The sequence below is a fragment of the Bos javanicus genome, chromosome 1, assembly GCF_032452875.1.
Source record: "Bos javanicus breed banteng chromosome 1, ARS-OSU_banteng_1.0, whole genome shotgun sequence".
In the NCBI taxonomy this organism is placed as follows: Eukaryota; Metazoa; Chordata; class Mammalia; order Artiodactyla; family Bovidae; genus Bos; species Bos javanicus.
Genome location: NC_083868.1, coordinates 69,178,152 through 69,199,536, shown reverse-complemented (window position 1 = coordinate 69,199,536; position 21,385 = coordinate 69,178,152). Strand labels below are relative to the sequence as shown.

Genomic DNA, 21,385 nt, shown 5'->3' with positions numbered 1-21,385 from the left:
ACTGCTGCTTTGGCTGTGAGTGCCATTTTAGAAATGATATGGTTTATAGGCATAAATTACAAAACGCTAGGACACTTGCCTTGTGGGCTAGTGATTAAGAATCCACCTGTCAGTGCAAGAGACACAGGTTAGATCCCTGCTCTGGGAAGATTCCACATGCGGTGGGGCAACTAAATCTGTGCACCACACCACTGAGCCCATGCTCCAGAGCCCGTGCTCTGCAACAAAAGAAGCCACATCAACGAGAAGCCTGTGCACTGCAACTAGAGGGTAGCCCCCGACGCCACAACTGGAGAAAGCATGCACAGCAAGGAAGACCCGGAACAGCCAAAAATAAAAAAGCTGGGGTTTGAATAGAACTTAGAGATTATGTGTTTACATGTTTATTTATCATTTAATACTTTGCTATTTCCCAAAAAGCATCTGAAGAGGCTACATAAAATGTATATACATGAAAATATTTAAAATACAAAGAGACTATCAAGAGCTATATAGAGATGGAGAATTCATAACTCCCTTATTTATATATGGGCTTCCCTTGTGGCTCAGCTGGTAAAGAATCCACCTGCAATGAGGGAAGCCCTGGGTTTGATCTCTGCATTGGGAAGATCTCTTGGAGTATGGAAAGGCTACCCACTCCAGTATTCTGGTCTAGAGAATTCCAAGGACTGTATAGTCCATGGGGTCGCAAACAGTCAGACACAACTGAGCAACTTTCACACTATTTATATATAAGGAAACAGAGGCTCAGAGAGATGAAGTGATTTGCAAAGATTACAAAGTTGGGACTAGAAGCTCTTCCTTTATTGGTGACTTTGGTTCCAGGCTGATGGTTTTCCTTTCTACTCCAAGTTTCATCATCATGTCTGACTTCTCTCCCTGTGGGCAGTCTCTCTAGCACCCTGGCCTTGTTTCTCTGGCCTCAACTCCCCTGAGCTCCTCTTTTACTTCACTTCAGCAGCCCTTCCCCAAGGTCACACCATGATCACTATTTCTGAATGCTCTGACTCCCATAATCACTGAAGTATATATCTTCCTTTCTTGAATGGCATTCTACAAATTTTGATATGTTGTATTTTTATTTTCATTCAGTTCAACTAATTTCTCTTTTGGCTTCAAATTTGATCTGTGGGCTATTTAGAAGTGTGTTATTTAGTTCCCAAATACCTGGAAAATTTCCAGAAAGGGCACCAGAGCTCATATTAACATAGGGGAAAGGCCATTTGGGGACACAGGAAGAAGGCAAAACCACAAGCTAGGAAAAGGGTCCTCACCAGAAACAGAATTTGCCCGCACCATGGTCATGAATTCTAGCCTCCAGAACTGTGAGGAAAGTCAATGTGTTGTTTACGCTATAGCACTTTGTTATGTAAGCCCAAGCAGATGAAGACAGCTTACTGGCTGTAACTCTTTGTTCTGTTACTTTGGTTTCATGTTAGGATTCTGATATACATTTTTAACTGATCACAGTCTACTTTCAAGTGAAATCACAACACTTCTTGATCATATAAGAACCTTACAACAGTCATTCCATTTCCCCCTTCCTGGCCTTTATGCTATTATTGATACAGAGATTATATTTACATGTTATGGGTCACAAACACCACTGTTACTGCTTTTCTTGAAATGAGTCAATTATTTCCACTTAAAAAAATCCTGGACTCTTCATCTTAATGTGCTTATTCATTAGATATATAAGCTGACTTCCAAATTATTGTAAATGACAGTTTTCCAAATGTTTCACCACTTCACAATGTGGGTTTCCATTTTTCTAGCTTCCAATAACACTCTCTTTCAACTTCATCTTTCTTCCAAAGCCTATACCACACATTTTCTTTTTTTGTTGCTCTTTTCTTTCTTTAAAAATTTTTGGTCTGGTAGCACTCCAATTTCAGGTAGACATTTCTGAATTAGCTTGCTGGAGTAATAAATATACTAAACATAATAAGAATTTAAAGAACTAGAGAACTTAATGATTGAATTTTATCTGATAATAAAATTTCTATACCAGATTTCTATTAGCTAACATTTGCTTGGTGTATCTTTTTCCATCTTTATTTTCTATATCATTGCTTTAGACTTGCATCTCTCTTACACAATGTATATCTGAGTTTTGATTAATAGGTTCAATTGGAAAGTATCTGTATTTTATTTACTGTATTAAATTCATTTGCATTGATAGTGATTAACATTATACTTGGGCTTCTGACTTTTTTATTTATATTTTTCAATTAGCCATGAATTTTCTCAGCTTCTTTTTTTCCTTCTATCAGAATGATTAAAATTGCTTGATTCTCTGTACTTTCCCCTACCAGTATTTAAATTATATATTCTATTTCTTTCCTCCCAGTGGCTATCTTATACTACCCTTGAAAGAGTATATATTTCTAACAAAGCCTAAGTGAATTCCCACTTCTATCTGTTTCTTAAGTCAGAAAAGATCTGAGCTTGCTTTATCCTCCCTCAGAATACTTCATTTTGTTTCAAATGTTTATTATTCTTTTTATTCTTATTATTTGTGCTTAACATTAAATTATATTTGTGTGCTTAGTTGCTCAGTCATGTCTGACTCTTTTGCAATCCTTTGGACTGTAGGCTTCCAGGCTCCTCCATCTATGGGATTTTTCAGGCAAGAATACTGGAGTGGGTTGCCATTTCCTTTTCCAGGAGATATTTCCAACCCAGGGATTGAACCCAGGTCTTCTGTGTCTCCTGCAATGCAGGTGGATTCTTAACCAACTGAGTCATGGGGGAAGTATTTTAGTGTCTCTTTTACTTTTATTTTCTTTGTGTATCTAGTACTCCCTCCTGGGTTCATTTTCCTTTTTGCAAAAGAGTGAGGATTTATGAGTGATAAAAGGTCTAAGTTATTGTATATTAAGAACGTGCTTATCTCACCCTTACTCTTATAGTTTTACTAGACATAGAATTCCAGGTAGCAAAGATTTTCCACTAGAACACTGATGCTTTTACCCATTTCCCTGTAGTCTCTGTCATGAGAAACTTGTTATCACGTTGAATGTCATTCCTTTTTGGGTAACTACTTTCTCTCTCACAACATTTTTTTTTCTTTTTTTGATGTTCTGTACTTTCACTAAAATGTTTCTATATTTCCTAAGATCTGGAAAATTCTTTTACTATATGAGTGAAAAAGTTGGCTTAAAGCTCAACATTCAGAAAACTAAGATCATGGCATCCAGTCCCATGACTTCATGGGAAATAGATGGGGAAACAGTGGAAACAGTGTCAGACTTTATTTTTCTGGGCTCCAAAATCACTGCAGATGGTGACTGCAGCCATGAAATTAAAAGACGCTTACTCTTTGGAAGGAAAGTTATGACCAACCTAGATAGCATATTCAAAAGCAGAGACATTACTTTGCCAACAAAGGTTCATCTAGTCAAGGCTATGGTTTTTCCTGTGGTCATGTATGGATGTGAGAGTTGGACTGTGAAGAAGGCTGAGCGCCCAAGAATTGATGCTTTTGAAGTGTGGTGTTGGAGAAGACTCTTGAGAGTCCCTTGGACTGCAAGGAGATCCAACCAGTCCATTCTGAAGGAGATCAGCCCTGGGATTTCTTTGGAAGGAATGAGGACTTTGGCCAAACTCCAGTACTTTGGCCACCTCATGGGAAGAGGTGACTCATTGGAAAAGACTCTGATGCTGGGAGGGATTGGGGGCAGGAGGAGAAGGGGACGACAGAGGATGAGATGGCTGGATGGCATCAATGAATCGATGGACATGAGTCTGGGTGAACTCTGGGAGTTGGTGATGGACAGGGAGGCCTGGCGTGCTGCGATTCATGGGGTCGCAAAGAGTTGGACACGACTGAGCGACTGATCTGATCTGATCTGATATGTTTGAAAAATGTCTTTTGCCATCCTCCCCACTGTATTCCAGAATTATTATTAAAATTATTTGTCATCCCCTCTCTTTTATCGCTCTGGTTGTGCTCTAAGACATTCCTTCACTTCTATTTTCTAAATCAGTAATACTCTCATCAGTGTGCATTCTTATTTTGTGGTTACTTGTTTCTGTTTCATATACAGTATTCTTCCTTTACTTCACTGAGGAATTTTTAACATCCTTGTTTAAAGGCTCTTTCATACTGCTCTTTATCTATCAGTTTTTATATTAACCATGTATTTGCCATTTCTACGCTTTTCATTTCTTTGTTCAGATTTGTTTTTCCTTGTGGTATCATTTCCTTCTACCTAAAAGACTCCCTTTAACATTTCCTATAGTGTAGATCTGCTGGTGAGGAATTTCGAATTTTTTTCCAGCTTTTATATGTCAGGGAAAAAATATTTTGCTTTCATTATTAAGAGTTATCTTTACTAGATATAGAAGTCTTGGTTGATAGTTTTCCTTTTACTTTCGTTATTCCACTGTGAGGTGCCACTGTCTCTTTGCTTACCTTGTCTTCAATGAGAAACATGCTGTCGTTTTTATCTTTGTTCATCTGCATATAGCATGTATTGACTGCCTTTCAGTTCAGTTCAGTTCAGTTCAGTCACTCAGTCATGTCTGACTCTTTGCGACACTATGAACCACAGCACGCCAGGCCTCCCTGTCCAACACCAACTCCCGGAGCCTACCCAAACTCATGTCCATTGTGTCGGTGATGCCATCCAACCATCTCATCCTCTGTTGTCTCCTTCTCCTCCTACCCCCAATCCCTCCCAGCATCAGGGTCTTTTCCAATGAGTCAACTCTTCACATGAGGTGGCCAAAGTTTTGGAGTTTCAGCTTTAGCATCATTCCTTCCAATGAACACCCAGGACTGATTTCCTTTAGGATGGACTGGTTGGATCTCCTTGCAGTCCAAGGGACTCTCAAGAGTCTTCTCCAACACCACAGTTCAAAGCATCAATTCTTTGGCTCTCAGCTTTCTTTATAGTCCAACTCTCACATCCATACATGACCACTGGAAAAACCATAGTCTTAACTAGACAGACCTTTGTTGACAAAGTAATGTCTCTGCTTTGTAATATGCTGTCTAAGTTGGTCATAACTTTCCTTCCAAGGAATAAGCGTCTTTTAATTTCATGGTTGCAATCACCATCTGCAGTGATTTTGGAGCCCCAAAAGATAAAGTCTGATGCTGTTTCCACTGTTTCCCCATCTATTTCTCATGAAGTGATGGGACCAGATGCCATGATCTTTGTTTTCTGAATGTTGAGCTTTAAGCCAACTTTTTCACTCTCCTCTTTCACTTTCATCAAGAGGCTTTTTAGTTCCTCTTCACTTTCTGCCATACGGGTGGTGTCATTTGTATATCTGAGGTTATTGATATTTTTCCCTGCAATCTTGATTCTAGCTTGTGCTTCCTCCAGCCCAGTGTTCCTCATGATGTACTCTGCATAGAAGTTAAATAAGCAGGGTGACAATATACAGCCTTGATGTACTCCTTTTCCTATTTGGAACCAGTCTGTTGTTCCATGTCCAGTTCTAACTGTTGCTTCCTGACCTGCATACAGGTTTCTCAAGAGGCAGGTCAGGTGGTCTGGTATTCCCATCTCTTTCAGAATTTTCCACAGTTTATTGTGATCCACACAGTCAAAGGCTTTGGCATAGTCAATAAAGCAGAAATAGATGTTTTTCTGGAACTCTTGCTTTTTCGATGATCCAGCGGATGTTGGCAATTTGGTCTCTGGTTCCTCTGCCTTTTCTACAACCAGCTTGAACATCTGGAAGTTCATGGTTCACGTATTGCTGAAGCCTGGCTTGGAAAATTTTGAGAATTACTTTACTAGCGTGTGAGATGAGAGCAATTGTGCAGTAGTTTGAGCATTCTTTGGCATTGCCTTTCTTTGGGATTGGAATGAACACTGACCTTTTCCAGTCCTGTGGCCACTGCTGAGTTTTCCAAATTTGCTGGCATATTGAGTGCAGCACTTTCACAGCATTATCTTTCAGGATTTGAAATAGCTCAACTGCAATTCCATCACCTCCACTAGCTTTGTTCGTAGTGATGCTTTCTAAGGCCCACTTGACTTCACATTCCAGGCTGTCTGGCTCTATGTGAGTGATCACACCATCATGATTATCTGGGTTGTGAAGCTCTTTTTTGTACAGTTCTTCTGTGTAATCTTGCCACCTCTTCTTAATGTCTTCTGCTTCTGTTAGGTCCATTCTGTGTCTGTTCTTTATTGTGCCCATCTTTGCATGAAATGTTCCCTTGGTATCTCTAATTTTCTTGAAGAGATCTCTAGTCTTTCCCATTCTATTGTTTTCCTCTATTTCTTTGCATTGATCACTGAGGAAGGCTTTCTTATCTCTCCTTGCTATTCTTTGGAACTCTGCATTCAAATGGGTATATCTTTCCTTTTCTCCTTTGCTTTTCACTTCCCTTTTTTTCACAGCTATTTGTAAGGCCTTCTCAGACAGCCATTTTGCTTTTTTGCATTTCTTTTCCATGGGGATGGTCTTGATCCCTGTCTCCTGTACAATGTCACAAACCTTCGTCCACAGTCCATCAGGCACTCTGTCTATCAGATCTAGTCCCTTAAATCTATTTCTCACTTCCACTGTATAGTCATAAGGGATTTGATTTAGGTCAGACCTGAATGGTCTACTGGATTTCTCCACTGTCTTCAATTTCAGTCTGAATTTGGCAGTAAGGAGTTCATGATCTGAGGCCCACTCAGCTCCCAGTCTTGTTTTTGCTCACTGTATAGAGCTTCTCCATCTTTAGCTGCAAAGAATAGAATCAATCTGATTTTGGTGTCGACCATCTGGTGATGTCCATGTGTAGAGTCTTCTCTTGTGTTGCTGGAAGAGGGTGTTTTCTACGACCAGTGCATTCTCTTGGTAGAATTCTATTAGCCTTGACTAGATGGACTTTTGTTTTTAGGGTTTTCTATTTTATCACTCATTTTGAGCAATTTAATTATGTTATGCCTTGCTTTTGTTTTCTTCTTAGTTATTGTGTGTGGGATTTACTGGGATTCTTGGATCTACTAATTTATAGCCTTTATCAAATTTGAAACCTTTTCAGCCATTATTGGGCTTCCCTGGTGGCTCAGATGGTAAAGAATTTGCCTAAAATGCAGGAGACCTGGTTTAATCCCTGGGTTGGGCCAATCCCCTGGAGAAGGGAATGGCTACCCACTCCAAGTATTCTTGCCTGGAGAATCCCATGGACAGATAGCCTGGTGGCTACAGTCCATGGGGTTGCAAAGAATGATATGACTGAGTAATTAATACTTTCTACTTTCTTTCTCAGTCATTATTGTTTTAAATATTTTTATGCCCCCCTTTCCATTTTGGGAACTCCAATTACATGAATATTAGGATGCTTGAGGTTGTTCCATGGATCAACAATGATGATGCTTTGTACTTCTAAAAAAGTTATTATTTTTTCAATGTTTCCCTTTGTATAGTTTCTATTACGATGCTTTCAAGTACGCTTATATTTTCTCCTGGAATGTCTAATCTACTGTGAATCTTATTCAGGTATTTTTTACTTTAGACATTATAGTTTTCACCTCTAGAAGTTCAACATGGGTTTGTCCTTATGTTTCCCATATTGCTCCTTAATTTTTTGAATGTATGAAACACTTAATAATAACTGTTTTTATGTCCATGTCTGCTACTGCCAACATGTGTGTCAGTGTTGGTTAAGTGTCAATGGATTTTTCTCCCTCATTATGGGTCATATTTTCCTGCTTTTTTGCATGTCCAGTAATTTTTGATTGGATACCAGATATTGTGAATTTTACCTTTTCTTGGGCGCTCAACAATTATATTCATATATTCCTATAACTACTCTTGAGCTTTTCCTGGCATGCAGTTACTTTGAAACAGTCTTATTCTATTAAGATCTGTTAGGCAGAATCAGAGCCTAGTTCTTCTAGGGTTTATTCTAAGTATTTAACCTGATGTCCTGAGAATTTGAGGTTTCCTAGTCTGCCTGGTGGGAACAGGCATTACTTTAGGCTCTTTGGGGAACAATGAGTACCCTTCCTCTAATTAATTCAGGTGATTCTTCCCCATCCTGGGGGAGTTTCCATTTATGCATGTGCTGATCAATAATTTGATGAATACTCGCAGGAAACCCTCTGAATATCTCCAGAGTTCTCTTTCTGTGCAGCTTTCTTCTCTCTACTACTCTGTCCTATGGAAACTAGCTGCCTTGATATCACTGGATTTTCAGCTCCATATTCTCTAGTTAAATTAAGAAGATGAGACTGAAAGTCCACTGGTTTACCTCTCCCTGCACTGAAACCTGGAAACTCAGAGCAGTAAGCAAGGGTATTCACAGGGCTCACTTTGTTTGTTTCCTGTCTCTCGGGGATCACACTGTCCTTTGTTGTCTGATGTCCAGTGTCTTGAAAATAGTTTCTTAATTTTTGTCTGGTTTTTGGTTGCTTCAAGCAGGGGAGTATATCTGGCCCTTGTTTCTCTATTTTGGTTACACAGATAAATCTCACATCCTCTTTCCTGACCACAACTTACCCTCCTTAGTTATTCTTACTATGACCTTTCCTTAATTCCACTGGGGCCTCTAGCACATGGAGCCCTCTACTGACTCCCATAGAAAACCTATGACAAACCTAGACAGCATACTAAAAAGCAGAGACATTACTTTGCTGACAAAGGTCTATATAGTCAAAGCTATGGTTTTTCCAGTAGTCATGTATGGATGTGAGAGTTGGACTATACAGAAAGCCAAGTGCCGGAGAATTGATGCATTTGAACTGTGGTGTTGGAGACGACTCTTGAGAGTCCCATGGACTGCAAAGAGATCAAACCAGTCAATCCTAAAGGAAATCAACCCTGAATGTTCATTGGAAGGACTGACGCTGAAGTTGAAGCTCCCACACTTTGGCCACCTGATACAAAGAACTGACTCACCAGAAAAGACCCTGATGCTGGGAAAGATTGAGGGCAGGAGGAGAAGGGGACGACAGAGGATGAGATGGTTGGATGGCATCACTGACTCAATGGACATGAGTCTGAGCAAGTTCCAGGAGATGGTGAAGGACAGGAAAGCCTGGCTTGCTGCAGTCCATGGGGTCAGAAAGAGTCAGACATGACCGAGCAACTGAACAAAGTCTCCCAATCTGTCAAGACTCTCCCTTCATTCTTTCCTTCCTATGCAGCTTGTATTCCATGATCCATTATTTCAGTAATGTTCTTGTCAAGGTCCTCAATTCCCATTCTACCCCTAGGCTCATTTAACCTAGCTAATTACATGGTAGAGGTTCAATATATTTTTTTAAAATAATCGGATACGTAAATGAGAAATGAAATATATATGTTAATTTCTGACAAACTCTTTGCCTGTATTTCAAAACTAAGCATTAAAAAATTACTAATTTTTAATACATCTCTTTTATCAATACAGATAATAATTATATATAAAATTAGGTTATCCTTTATATACAAATAACATTTTCCCAATTCTACATTACTTAGGATGAATGCTTGTGATTTTCCCTAGTGAAAGTCATAGACCTCTGGGGTAAAACTAAGTCAATAATAGAAAAACAGAATGTTTAAGTACGAACAAAATTTAGAGATAAGTTTCTATTACTCTTCAACTTTATAGATGTGGAAATTGAGCTATTTAGAAGACAAATGATTTGGCTAAAATGTTTTTCAAAGCTCATACAGCTGGTCAATAGCAGAATGAGGAGCAAAATCAACTTTCCTAACTCCAAACCAGGGTTCCTTCCTTCTCATTGCAGTGCTATCTTTTCTTGCCCAGGTCTACTTGTATTCAATACCCTGTGTTTGCAGAAATTTGAATGTGGTTTACAGTAGAGCTTGCTCTGGCTTCCCAGTGAAATCAGCTGCTTAACGATGGAGTAACCATGTGATTTCTAGAACAAGGTCATGCAATCTTATAGCACTGTTTATAATAGGACTAAAGTAGCACATGGGTCTTGTTCTCATACTTAGGTAAAACATTCTTTGAACCATTAGTCACTGACTCTGCCAGGGGATTCAATAAGTTCACATTCCTACTGTGTAAAACTTACTGTGTAGAGGCTGATGCCAGATACTAATAGAGAACTTGGTGGGTTAGCATATAAATAATGTAATAAATTAAGATATGAAAGGGCTCAAGTCCCTCTATATTCATCAGGACATTGTGCCCTTAAAAAAATGGTTCCCTAAGTCTGGAAAAAGTTTTAAGAACAAGAAGCCTTCCAATCTTTATATTCCAATTAGACATTGACACATTGACTCAATAAATTCAGAGCCTAATAGCCAGGGATGAGGCCTAGTGAAAATTAGGCAGTGGGAATAACAGAAAACAATGACTCAAACATGAATAACAGTATTTCTATGTATATGTTTGAAATTCACAAACACACACATGCACACACACATACATACACATACTTGTTGAGCAGATGCAATATTTGAAATCTGAGTTAGAGACAAAATGTAAATTATATGCAAATATAACTTGAGGTTACTGCTAATGTAGTCATTCTGATGTTCACTAAACATTTTTAGCTTTTTGCCTTCTGGACGCATAACTTGTTTGGTTTGCTGGCTCCTATTGGTTTTGTAGGGCCACATGACTAGTCCTGGCCATTGAAGTTGAGTCATTTCTAGGCTGGATCATTTAATTTTGGGCTAAAATCCTTTAAAATTCTCTTTCTGTCTGGGATGGTAATCAGCAACTTTACAAGATGATACATCAGCTAGGGTCCCTGATTTTCCGTGACAAATAGAGCCCCATGCCAACCTATTATGAATATGTAGTGTTAGCAAGAAATAAATCTTTGCTTATTTAGCCACCAGTATTTTTAAAGTCATTTGTTACCAGAGCACAACCTAGCTTGTCCTAACAGATATATCTGCTTTCATTCTCTTCCCTGGATGGGGAAGATACTGTCTTAGGGATAGATACTAGTAGGACCTCAGGAATATTGGAAGGGTGGTAAGAAAGATGAAGTTAAGGAAGGGAGAGATATGTAAAGGGGATATTCTAAGACAAACATAAACATATACACATTAAATGCAATTTGGGAAGACTGCTGGGCTGGAGGAAGCACAAGCTAGAATCAAGATTGCCAGGAGAAATATCAATAACCTCAGATACGCAGACGACACCACGCTTATGGCAGAAAGTGAAGAAGAACTAAAGAGCCTCTTGATGAAAGTGAAAGAGGACTGTGAAAAAGTTGGCTTAAAACTCAACATTTAGAAAATGAAGATCATGGCATCTGGTCCCATCACTTTATGGGAAATAGATGGGGAAACAGTAGAAAGAGTGGCTGACTTTATTTTTCTCGGCTCCAAAATCACTGCAGATGGTGACTGCAGTCATGAAATTAAAAGACACTTACTCCTTGGAAGGAAAGTTATGACTAACCTTCACAGCATATTAAAAAGCAGAGACATTACTTTGTCAACAAAGGTCCGTCTAGTCAAGGCTATGGTTTTTCCAGTGGTCATGTATGGATGTGAGAGTTGGACTATAAAGAAAGCTGAGAGCTGAAGAATTGATGCTTTTGAACTGTGGTGTTGGAGAAAACTCTTGAGAATCCCTTGGACTGCAAGGAGATCCAACCCATCCATCCTAAAGGAGATCAGTCCTGGGTCTTCATTGGAAGGACTGATGTTGAAGCTGAAACTCCAATACTTTGGCTACCTGATGTGAAGCGCTGACTCATTGGAAAAGACCCTGATGCTGGGAAAGATTGAGGGCAGGAGGAGAAGGGGATGACAGAGGATGAGATGGTTGGATGGCATCATCAACCTGATGGACATGGGTTTGGGTAAACTCTGGGAGCTGGTGTTGGACAGGGAGGCCTGGCATGCTGCGGTTCATGGGGTCGCAAAGAGTTGGACACGACTGAGTGACTGAACTGGACTGAACTGAACTAGATTTTATTATTGTTGTTGTTACTATTACTACCATGATTATTATTATATTTATTATTTTTTTTTAAACAATCTGAAGATTATGGCCATTACATGCTATGACTCATCCTTGGTGTTTGATAAAAAGAGGAAGGAGAAATAATTCTAGCTTTTGGAATCTCTTAGATTAATGCAATAGCTATGCTTCCGACATAGTGTGAATTTTGTTCTTTGAGTATATTTTTTTCTATCCCAGTTGGACTATACAATTCTTGCAGTTAAGGACTATATTTTATTTTCCTTGTGTGTACTTTGGAAACAGTCCTAAAGCTCAATAAAATCAAGCTGAAGGCCAGCTGCACTTGTTATCAGGGAATTGGCATCACATTCCATTGTTGACCATCTCTTGGACTGACTCGAACAGATGCATCAATTCTCACATTTTCATTTCCTGGAGCTTCAGGAATATGTAATGAGAATCATGAACATGGTGACAGGACAGGGCAGTGAGGAAAAGTGTATTTGCAATCAACACTGTCTTTGGAATTGTAGTCCTTTTCACTGGCGACCAACTCAGTGAAGCATTTTTCAAATTTGACTTTTCATAGCAACTGTTTCAATTTTTTAGACATGTGTGCTTTTGGGTTTATTCTCCTTTTTATTGCTCCTGGCCCTTGGTGCTTTTCCTTTTTCAATTGTCCCATTTGCCATTCTTAATTAGAAATAATCTACAGAGCCCCAAAAGTCAAATGATACATTTAAAAACTCATGGGTGTATAATACAATAAAAACTGTTGCGGGAAGAGTCAGCATTTATCAGAATCCTTTGCACTGTCAGTGTCTAAACCACACAGAATTTTCCCACACATAGCTGGCACCTGGGCTTCTGCTCGCCTATTTGATCACGGCCTTGGAGCTTCCTTGCTAACTTTCCAATTGCTTTCCTTGTTTATCAGTTCTTGTCCTTGATCTCAGGTTTTAACTCTGCCTATCACACACAAACCTGTCTTCTACTCTTGCATTACCTGGAACTCAAGCAACAGGCTCCTTGTTTTTGCCAAGAGTGACATTATTCTTCAGAACTCCTTCCTACTCCCCAGTGGAGTAATGGAAGTATTCACCATCAATACAACCAGTAGGGTTGTATTAAAGATGGGAAATATTTCTGTTTTTCTGCATATTAAAAAAATATGCAATTGCACTTACAGTGCCTACTCTGTGTCTGGCACTAACATAGGCAGTGGGGGTACTGCAGTGAAAAAAGCAGACAAGAATTGCTGCCCTCATGGGACTTATTTTATAGCAATGACAAATCCAATTACTAGTAAGATCTGACATGGATCCTATAAAGCTGTAGTGGTTCTTTATTCAGCTAATGACCTACATCTACAAGTAAGGTATAATGTTTTTGCATTCTATAGTATTAGTTAAAAATTAAATTTTTATCAGGATAGGCCAAAAGATAGTTGACCCATACAAGGTATGATCAGAAGCCCCCTCCTCAGCACACACGTTGGTCCCCACTCTCACCCTGGGATCCTTTAACCCTGATTGATGCCATAGCAGAAACCCAGCAAAATCTAAAAAATCAATACAGCCAAATCTAAAAACTCCACATGATATTTGGGTGTAAGGCCCATTAAAAGGTCACCATTGCCAGGCAACAGTATCCCTGGACAGCGTAACAAGTAGAATAGCACTTCTTATTCCACTATCCCAGAAACTCAAAGGCATATACGTCGAGACCCCCTCCTCCCATCACTGCTATTTCTTCCTGTGGCTACCACCATCCATGACCAGACCCACCCACAGTGGGCCTGGCTAGACGATCAAGCCACTAGCACCCTGGATGGTCATTGGTAAGGCTCGATGCATCATCTATGCTGTGAAAACTCCCTCCCAGGCTAGAAGAGGCTTGCAGAACTGGCAGAAATAGGGTTCATAGGACAGATCCAAGAGCCAGCTGGACATCTGCCCTGAACCCCTGTGTTGAGATTCTGCTATTCACAAAACCCAACCTAAAGCAGGCTGGAGTCAGAGCCTGAGCAGCTCCTTTGAATAGAGGGAGTAAGGGCTGCTGTACCAACAGGTGACCCAACACAAACAGAAGGAAGGTATGTGAGTGGTATTCCTTGAGCTACTTGGGTCAACAGAACTACAATCTAAGCCTTGTCTTCTGACTGCATTTTGGTTTTCTAAGCTTGTCTTCCTTTTTGGATTATGTATTTGCAATTTATTTAACGGGCTCACAAAATTCTTATGCTGGGCTTCAGCACCTTTCCTGTGCATATGTATTTGTGACACATGTATTGTTGAATTACAGTCTGCCTTTCTTCTCAAGGTGTCTCTAACACTGACCTGATTAACTGAATCCTCTGCACGCCACCTCATCTCCTCCAACCCAACTTGTTTGCTTATATGTTCAGTCCTTGTGTTGCAGTGGACATGAACTATTTGTTTTTAAGGAGTAGTCATTTTCATAGCACAGTTTGGAGTCTAAAGCTCAGGAAAAACACATTCACATAGTATCTTTCATAAATATGGAGATTCTAATCATCCAAGTTTTATAATCTTCATATTTTCAATTTACCATGGTCCACATGTGGGATAACTATGATAGATGTTAGATCCTACGCCACCTCCTTGTTACCAAGCTTTTGGGTTTCTGATGCACATATCAATGTGTGCTCAGAGCTACAGAGTAGAGTTTCTTCCTTACCCCACTCTTCTCTTCCCCAGGCATTTCTTTCCTAATGATACCTATTTTATGTTGAAGCTAAAATAACTCATTAATTAGCTTTCTTTGAGCATATAGTGAGTACAGAGAATTAAAATGGGGAGATGCTCACGTGGGTTTATTATCTACATCTAGAATACACTTCAACTTGACTATTCTATGTGATTTATAAAATGATTCTAATATATGCCATGTATTTGAGTATAGGATTATTTCTAACTCATTTTCATAGCCTGTTCAGTGGCTCTTACAGTGTCTGGTGCCGAGTAAGTGCTTATTGAATAAATGAGTGGTCCCAATGGTGGTACAGGAGGAAAATGTTAGAATATTGAAGAGTTGAGAGACAGATGAGGACCATTTTAGAAATGAAGCTTCTAAAACCTTTGGCTCTTGGATGGTTAAAACACATATGGGAGCTGAAGAGAAACAGCTCCTTGTAACTCTTGGGTCCTTGTCTGTGAGATTCAGTGAGACCTTACTTCCTCACTGTGAGGAATCAGTGTACAACTGGAGAAAATAACAAAAAGAAAGGCAAGTACTGGAAAACAGGATTTTCTCTTTCATGTCTAAGATTTTCTTGGGTATATTTAAATACCTGGGAATGTGATTCACCAGTCATTGGATTTAACAAAATCCACCCTCATTTCCCCATATGCTTAAGTGATACAGGAAACTTTCAATTATCACAACTAATGGAATGGAAGCAAAAGTACACATAATCAAATACCATTTCTATTTGTCTTTGGAAAGTATTATGTCTGCCTTTCCCCCAGCAGGTTTGCTTTTACGATGATTAATTCTAGCTTGGGCTAATATTAAAATGAGTTTGCATTTTCTCTGTACAATACCTGGCAGTAGAAGAGAAATGTGTTTATGGCAGAGGAAACTCATGCAGGGCTTAGAATCTGTCACAGTTAATCACCCACATGGATAATCTACATGCAGCAAGTGGGATTTTGAACAGACTAAAAGGCAAAGAGCAACTACACGTCCTGGATTTTAATGGCCCGGGGTTGTCACCCCAGGGGAAAGCTATAGCTCATGTTATGAAGAGTGTGAGTAGAAAAAGAACACTGAACTAGGAGGAAGGCAACTGGTGTGCTCATCCTTGATGCCCAAGGGAGGCCATATAACCTCTTTGTGTTTCAGTTTCTTTATCTAGAAAATGTAATAGGACACCTGTAACTGTTTACCTGACAGATTAACTGCCAAAAAAGAGTAGTGAATAAAAGTGTTTGTAAAAGTATTAAATGCTAGGAAAACACAAAGTATTGATAGACAAACAGTGAAATACTGTCACCAGCTTTTGACAACCTGTCCTTTGCCCTAACTCCTCACTTGGAGACTTGGGGTGTGGCTTCTGAAACTTAACCCAGTTTTTTTAAAAAGTCACATTTCTTAAGGATTCTGCTCTTCCAGGAATAGCTACTTTGATAATGTCCATGGATCCAAATGAATAGTTACACCCTTTATCAGGATTTTAACAGAGATCTTCCAGCTATAATAATTAATCTTGTTGTTGTTGTTTAATCATTGTGTCTGACTCTTTGTGACCCCCATGGACTGTAGCCTGTCAGACTCCACTATCCATGGGATATTCCAATAGAATACTGAAGTGGGCTGCCATTTCCTTCTCCAATAATACTTAACCTAGTGGCTCTCAAAGTGAGATCCCTGGACCACCTGCAGCAGCAGCATCTGGGCATGCAAATTCTTGGACCCACCCCAGACGGAGTGAATCACAAGCTCTGGGAGTGGAGCCCAGCAATCTGTGTTTTAACAAGTGTTCCAGATGATGCTGGTGTACACTCAAGTTTGAGAAAGTGAGTGAAGTCGCTCAGTCGTGTCCGACTCTTTGTGACTTCATGGACTGTAGCCTACCAGGCTCCTCCATCCCTGAGATTTTCCAGGCAAGAGTACTGGAGTGGGTTGCCATTCCTTCTCCAAGTTTGAGAACCACTGCCTTAAGTCAAAGGGAAAAAGGGAAACCCAGAAATTGGGCTCTGAGACATGCTACTGAAAGACCTTTATTTCTCTGAAGGAGGTAGGATAAGGCTTATGGGACATTTCAAATCATACTGCACAGCTGTGTGTGTGTAAGTAAAATGATGGCCAAGAACAATTTTCTCTGGGAGGTCTTTTTCCCAACCATCCCACCTAAAAATGTACCACCACCTTCCTTAGCACTCCCCACTTGCCTCTCTTGATCTACTTTTCCTTGTAGCATTTATTACCTCTTAATATGCTGTTATTTACTTATTTCAGTTATTGTCTGTCTCCCCCAGCTGGAATGTTCACTCCATAAGGGCAATCTGTTTTGTTCACTGCTGTGTCCCTAGTTCTGAGAACTGTGCATGGTTCCTAGTCAGTACTCTGAATTAACAAGTGAATGAACAACTGCTGACATTGAGAGATAAGAAAACACTGGGTCAGATCAAAACATTGAAACACCTGCAAGAACCCTTCTTACAGCACAGAAGCCTTGCCTCTCTGTTCCTGCTTTGGGCTCTGAAATAAGTCTGCAAACAAGGCTTGAGTAACTGCCATCCTCAGGGGTTTAATTCACTATGCTATTTGATTTTCATTACAAAAAATGTGCTATCTGGTTTTTCCTAGGCTGGGGATAGTGTACTGATTGATCAATGCATTCACAGGGCTGGCTATGGGTGTGCAAGAGACCAGAGTGTGACACAATAGGGAAAAGGCCCTCTAGGAACAGAAATCTACTGAATTCTCATTCTTATGCTGCCCTAACTTGCTATATTGTCCTAACCAAACTGCTTAGCATTTCTGGGTCTTGTTTCATCTGTGGATCTCAACGATCTCCAAGGTCCCTTTCAATTATATTGATAATTACATATCCATTCAAATATTACTTGATTAATGCCTCTCTCCTCCACTAGCAAGCTCTGTGAGAACAGGGGCTGAGTCTGTATTTGCCCACCTAGTTCATAACGCCAAGCACATGGGCGCACTCAAATATTTGCTGAGTGAGCAAATTCCTGTGAAAACCAAATAGGAATCTCAGCCTCATCAGCTTGTGCTCTGTACAGCTAAATTCAAGCTATGTGGATGTAGGTTTCAAAACCCTGGCCTGGAAGAGATTGCCAATCAACAGGAAGAGCAGGATGCTGTGCCTCCCTCCACCAACCCCCAGAGCACACAGAGGTTGCAAAATTCATTCAATGTATTCATGGCAAGGTATATGGGAGAGAGCCCAGACTGAGCACTGGCCATCAGCCCTGTGGTCTGAAGAAGCAGGGGTTTGGGGATCAGAAACCTGAATCACAGATCTGTTATTCTCTAGCTTTATGACTTTGTACAAATTATTTACTTCTCTCAGCTTCAGCCTTTTTATCTGGAAAATGAAGTACTGCCTGCCTCTCAGGATGGCTCTGAAGATAAGAGGAGTTGATATGTATCAAGTGCTTTCCCAATAATCTGGTGTGAGGAGAGTGCTCAGTGTATGGAAGCCTCCTTGTCTGGTCCTGCCTTTTCTGCCCCTTACAAGGTTTCTAACAAAGCTTCCTGTTCCAAAAAACTGACCCAAGTTGGTTATGGCTAATGGGAGTGCCCTGGCCAGCCTGGCTTAAGGGAAGTAGAGATCAGAGTCAAAAGTGCTTCTCAAAATATTTACTTTGGAAATACATACTTTCTCCATTTGCTTCTAGTTTGCTTAATGACATTTTGAGATTTGAACTTGCTCTAACTTGATATCAAAAATTGCAATTTTGTAAATAAGTCTTAACTGATAATCACTTGAACTCACTCGTATCAGCGAACAGGATGAGTTAGAACTTAACTTCTCTATTTGGCTGCCTTTGTCTCTCCTGCTTTGCTCTTTGAGGGAATTATCCTCCTGGTCCTGCCTTGCCCCCTCCACCTTCCCCCACCACACTCATCCACTTCACATGACCATCTTTATCCTGGAAAACAAATTCTGCTGCTAGGCAACCAGAAAACAAAATCCACAGTGGTCGACATGATTTGCATTGTGATGGCAATTCCAGTGGTGCCACCACCAGGCCAGACGTACACCCATTGCTTCTGTCCTCAACAGATCTTTCCAGAAAGTGGGATGGGGTGCGTTCTTAGTAGAAAATTAAGGGCCTCAGTACTCAACGGAAAGTATTTATAAATCACTGTATATCAACAGCCTGCTTTAGAATAATTTTATTAGAACACATTCAAGAAAGTGACATATGGAAAAAGACAGCAGCAATTCTTAGTCATGCAAATGCCCATGTTAAGGTTCTCCATTGGATTTAAATTCAAGTACAAAGACAGTCCTTTCCTGAGCCAGGTGCAATTCCAGAGCATGACACTTTGAGTCGAGAGCATGTTTCCTCTGCAAAGTTCAGAACACTGAACAAGTCCCACCCTCACAATAAGATTGTGAGATACATGGAAGTGTAAACTTTCAGGATTTTAAGGAACCCTTTACCCAAGCCCTCCCCCATAACCCAGCTGGGGGAAGTAAACCCAACTTTGGGACCTCTTATAAATAGATTTAGTCTATTGAAAATAAAGCAGTGGGCCTTAAAAAAAATTAGAAAATGAATATATACATACATATATATATAATGGAATGGAATCACCTTTGCCTTTTGCCTTGGTGTGGGATTTCCATGAAACTCTGTGTTAGGGTGGGGGCTCTCAAGTGTTTTGGGGGTTGGAGGACTTTTTTTATTTTTTAACTTTTTATTAAGAAAAACTGCGAACATATACAAAAGGGATAGAATGATATAACGAACACCACGTGCCCATCATCTAGTCTCAACAATTATCAACATGTGGCCAGTTTGTTTATTTCTTCTCCCACCTCCCACCCACCCCTGCCAACAGGATAATTTGGAAGCCAAGGAAGGCTGGTAGGGTGATCTTCGAACCAGACACCTCAGCAGTGAGTAAGGTTAGGAAGGAGCTAGAAAACAGTGGCAAAACCTGGGTAGGTTGAAGATTATGGAACATTTGTTGGGAGAAGTAGTTCCTGCCAGTGTTTGGGATCAGTTGGAGTTGACCCTCACCTTCCATAAACCATAACCATAAGAGGTCCCCTTTTTCCCTCTCCCTCCCATTCATGATATAGGGGAGGCAGGCTAGATTAAAATGATGGGTTTTTCCAGATTGGGGCCACTGACAAAAGAAACATTCAACCTGGAGAAAAACTCCAGGAAAACTCTAATGAATCCCCCACCAGGGCCAGGGGCCTGATGTTCAGACTGGGAGCTGGGGGAGTGTGTTGGGCCATGGGGCCTCTCACAGGTCCCTACTGCCCACCCCCCCTCCCATTTTAGACTTTGGAGAGAAGCTCGGCAACCTTGAATTGCACCCAGTAGAGAAAGAAGCAAGGGGCCCCGAGGAGTGAGCCCATGGCCCGGGGGGCAGATTTTGCATGGAACATGTTGCCCTCTGAGCAAAGGCTGCACCCCACACCAGCCCTGCCAGAGCAGTCTCAAGAGAGGCGGGTGATGGGAGTCCAGGTGGGAGGTCCCAACGGCGGCACGGCTACCCCGGTGAGCTGCGTGCTAAACGTAAGTGGAGAAAGGATCTCCAGGTCCCAGGTACCACCGAGGAGCAAGGTTGCCATCCTGTTAAGAAAAGGGCCGGGGCTCTGTGATTTGCATATAACTCTGCAAAAATTTTCATGAGATCCTGTAGCCCTTTATAGAAAACAGAGTGAAACCATCAGTGTGACCTAGTGTATTTCTAGTGATCCAATGCACACAGTGCAACCTGGCAAATACACAGTCATCATTTTAGAGGAGATGGAGGAAGCAGAGTGCTGTGTAGGACAGTGCTCGGTCTGAAGGTTCAGGAGTCAGCCAGGTCTAGCATCCAGAGGAGGATCACTGAGTGGCCACTTTTAACTGTGAAATACTGTCAAGAGTGCAAACCTGCACGCTGTTTTTAGCATTAGTTCCCTGTAGAGCAATCCTGCTGTGACTTTCCAACTTCCCAGACAGACAAGGAGAGGTGGAGCCAGGAATAATATAGGGATACATTAAATAAGAGGTCCAGTGGCAGTGATCATTAGTGTTTATTTCATACCCTTCCTGTTTTGTTTTGTTTTCTTGTTTCAATTCTTCTAGGGTCTCTGTGCCCTACCAAGGCTTACCATGACATTCAGCTAGAGAAAGAAACTGAGAAAAGGTTACCCATTTATGCAGCAGATCTTTAGTAGTAACTGACTTAACACTCTTGATTTCAAGTGTTTCCAGGGTCTATAACGTGGTAGTCTGGAACTTTTCTAAGGCACAAAGCTGGTTCATGCACACTGCAAGGCCGGCTAAGAGAATGGATTACTGAGCGAGGGAGTGATGGAGCCATGCCAGAGACCCCATATTCCCGTGTGGTTCTACCATCTCTATTGGGTCACTGGAGGCAATGGAATCATCCATTCTTTAGGAACGATGGTCCCTCAAAGAGAACCAACTTCTTTTTTTTTCTTTTTTGAGAACCAACTTCTAGTGCTATTGGAAGAGTGAAATACTTCAAAAAGCAATGGCTCTTATCCAGGAGAAAAGTTTAAGAGGAATGAACGAGTCTGACCTCCAGTTTGACTGTGGTTCAGCTCACGGTGTCAAAGGCTACCTTATGGAAATGAGAAAACCAGTATGAGACTCTTTTAGTAAGAACTCCAGCCAGGCAAAAACTGTTCATTAAGGGACAGAAAAAGCCTCAGCATGGAGTTCAAATGGCAGTTACTCTGAACTGTGGAGAAGGTCGGGGCTGCTAAGGATTCAGAAGAGAGATGAGATTCTAAAGAAAGTCTGGGACAGGATGCATGTATTTGTGAAAGGGCAAAGTACTGGTGCC

At 40.7% G+C, this 21,385-nt stretch overlaps 1 protein-coding gene across 20 annotated transcripts in view; it reads right to left on the bottom strand.

The window, feature by feature from the left end:
• KALRN (kalirin RhoGEF kinase) overlaps window positions 1–21,385 on the bottom strand; it is a 689,867-nt gene that overhangs the window by 165,133 nt on the left and 503,349 nt on the right. For 6 of the 20 annotated variants that reach the window (XM_061410046.1, XM_061410206.1, XM_061410367.1 and 3 more), the window contains exon 34: window positions 18,725–20,157. The exons of the other annotated variants lie outside the window; for them this stretch is intronic. In XM_061410046.1, the coding sequence (XP_061266030.1) occupies window positions 20,095–20,157 (63 nt within the window). In that variant the 3' untranslated portion in view covers window positions 18,725–20,094. Of the gene's footprint in view, window positions 1–18,724; window positions 20,158–21,385 lie in introns of those variants that run through there. 20 annotated transcript variants of the gene reach the window in all.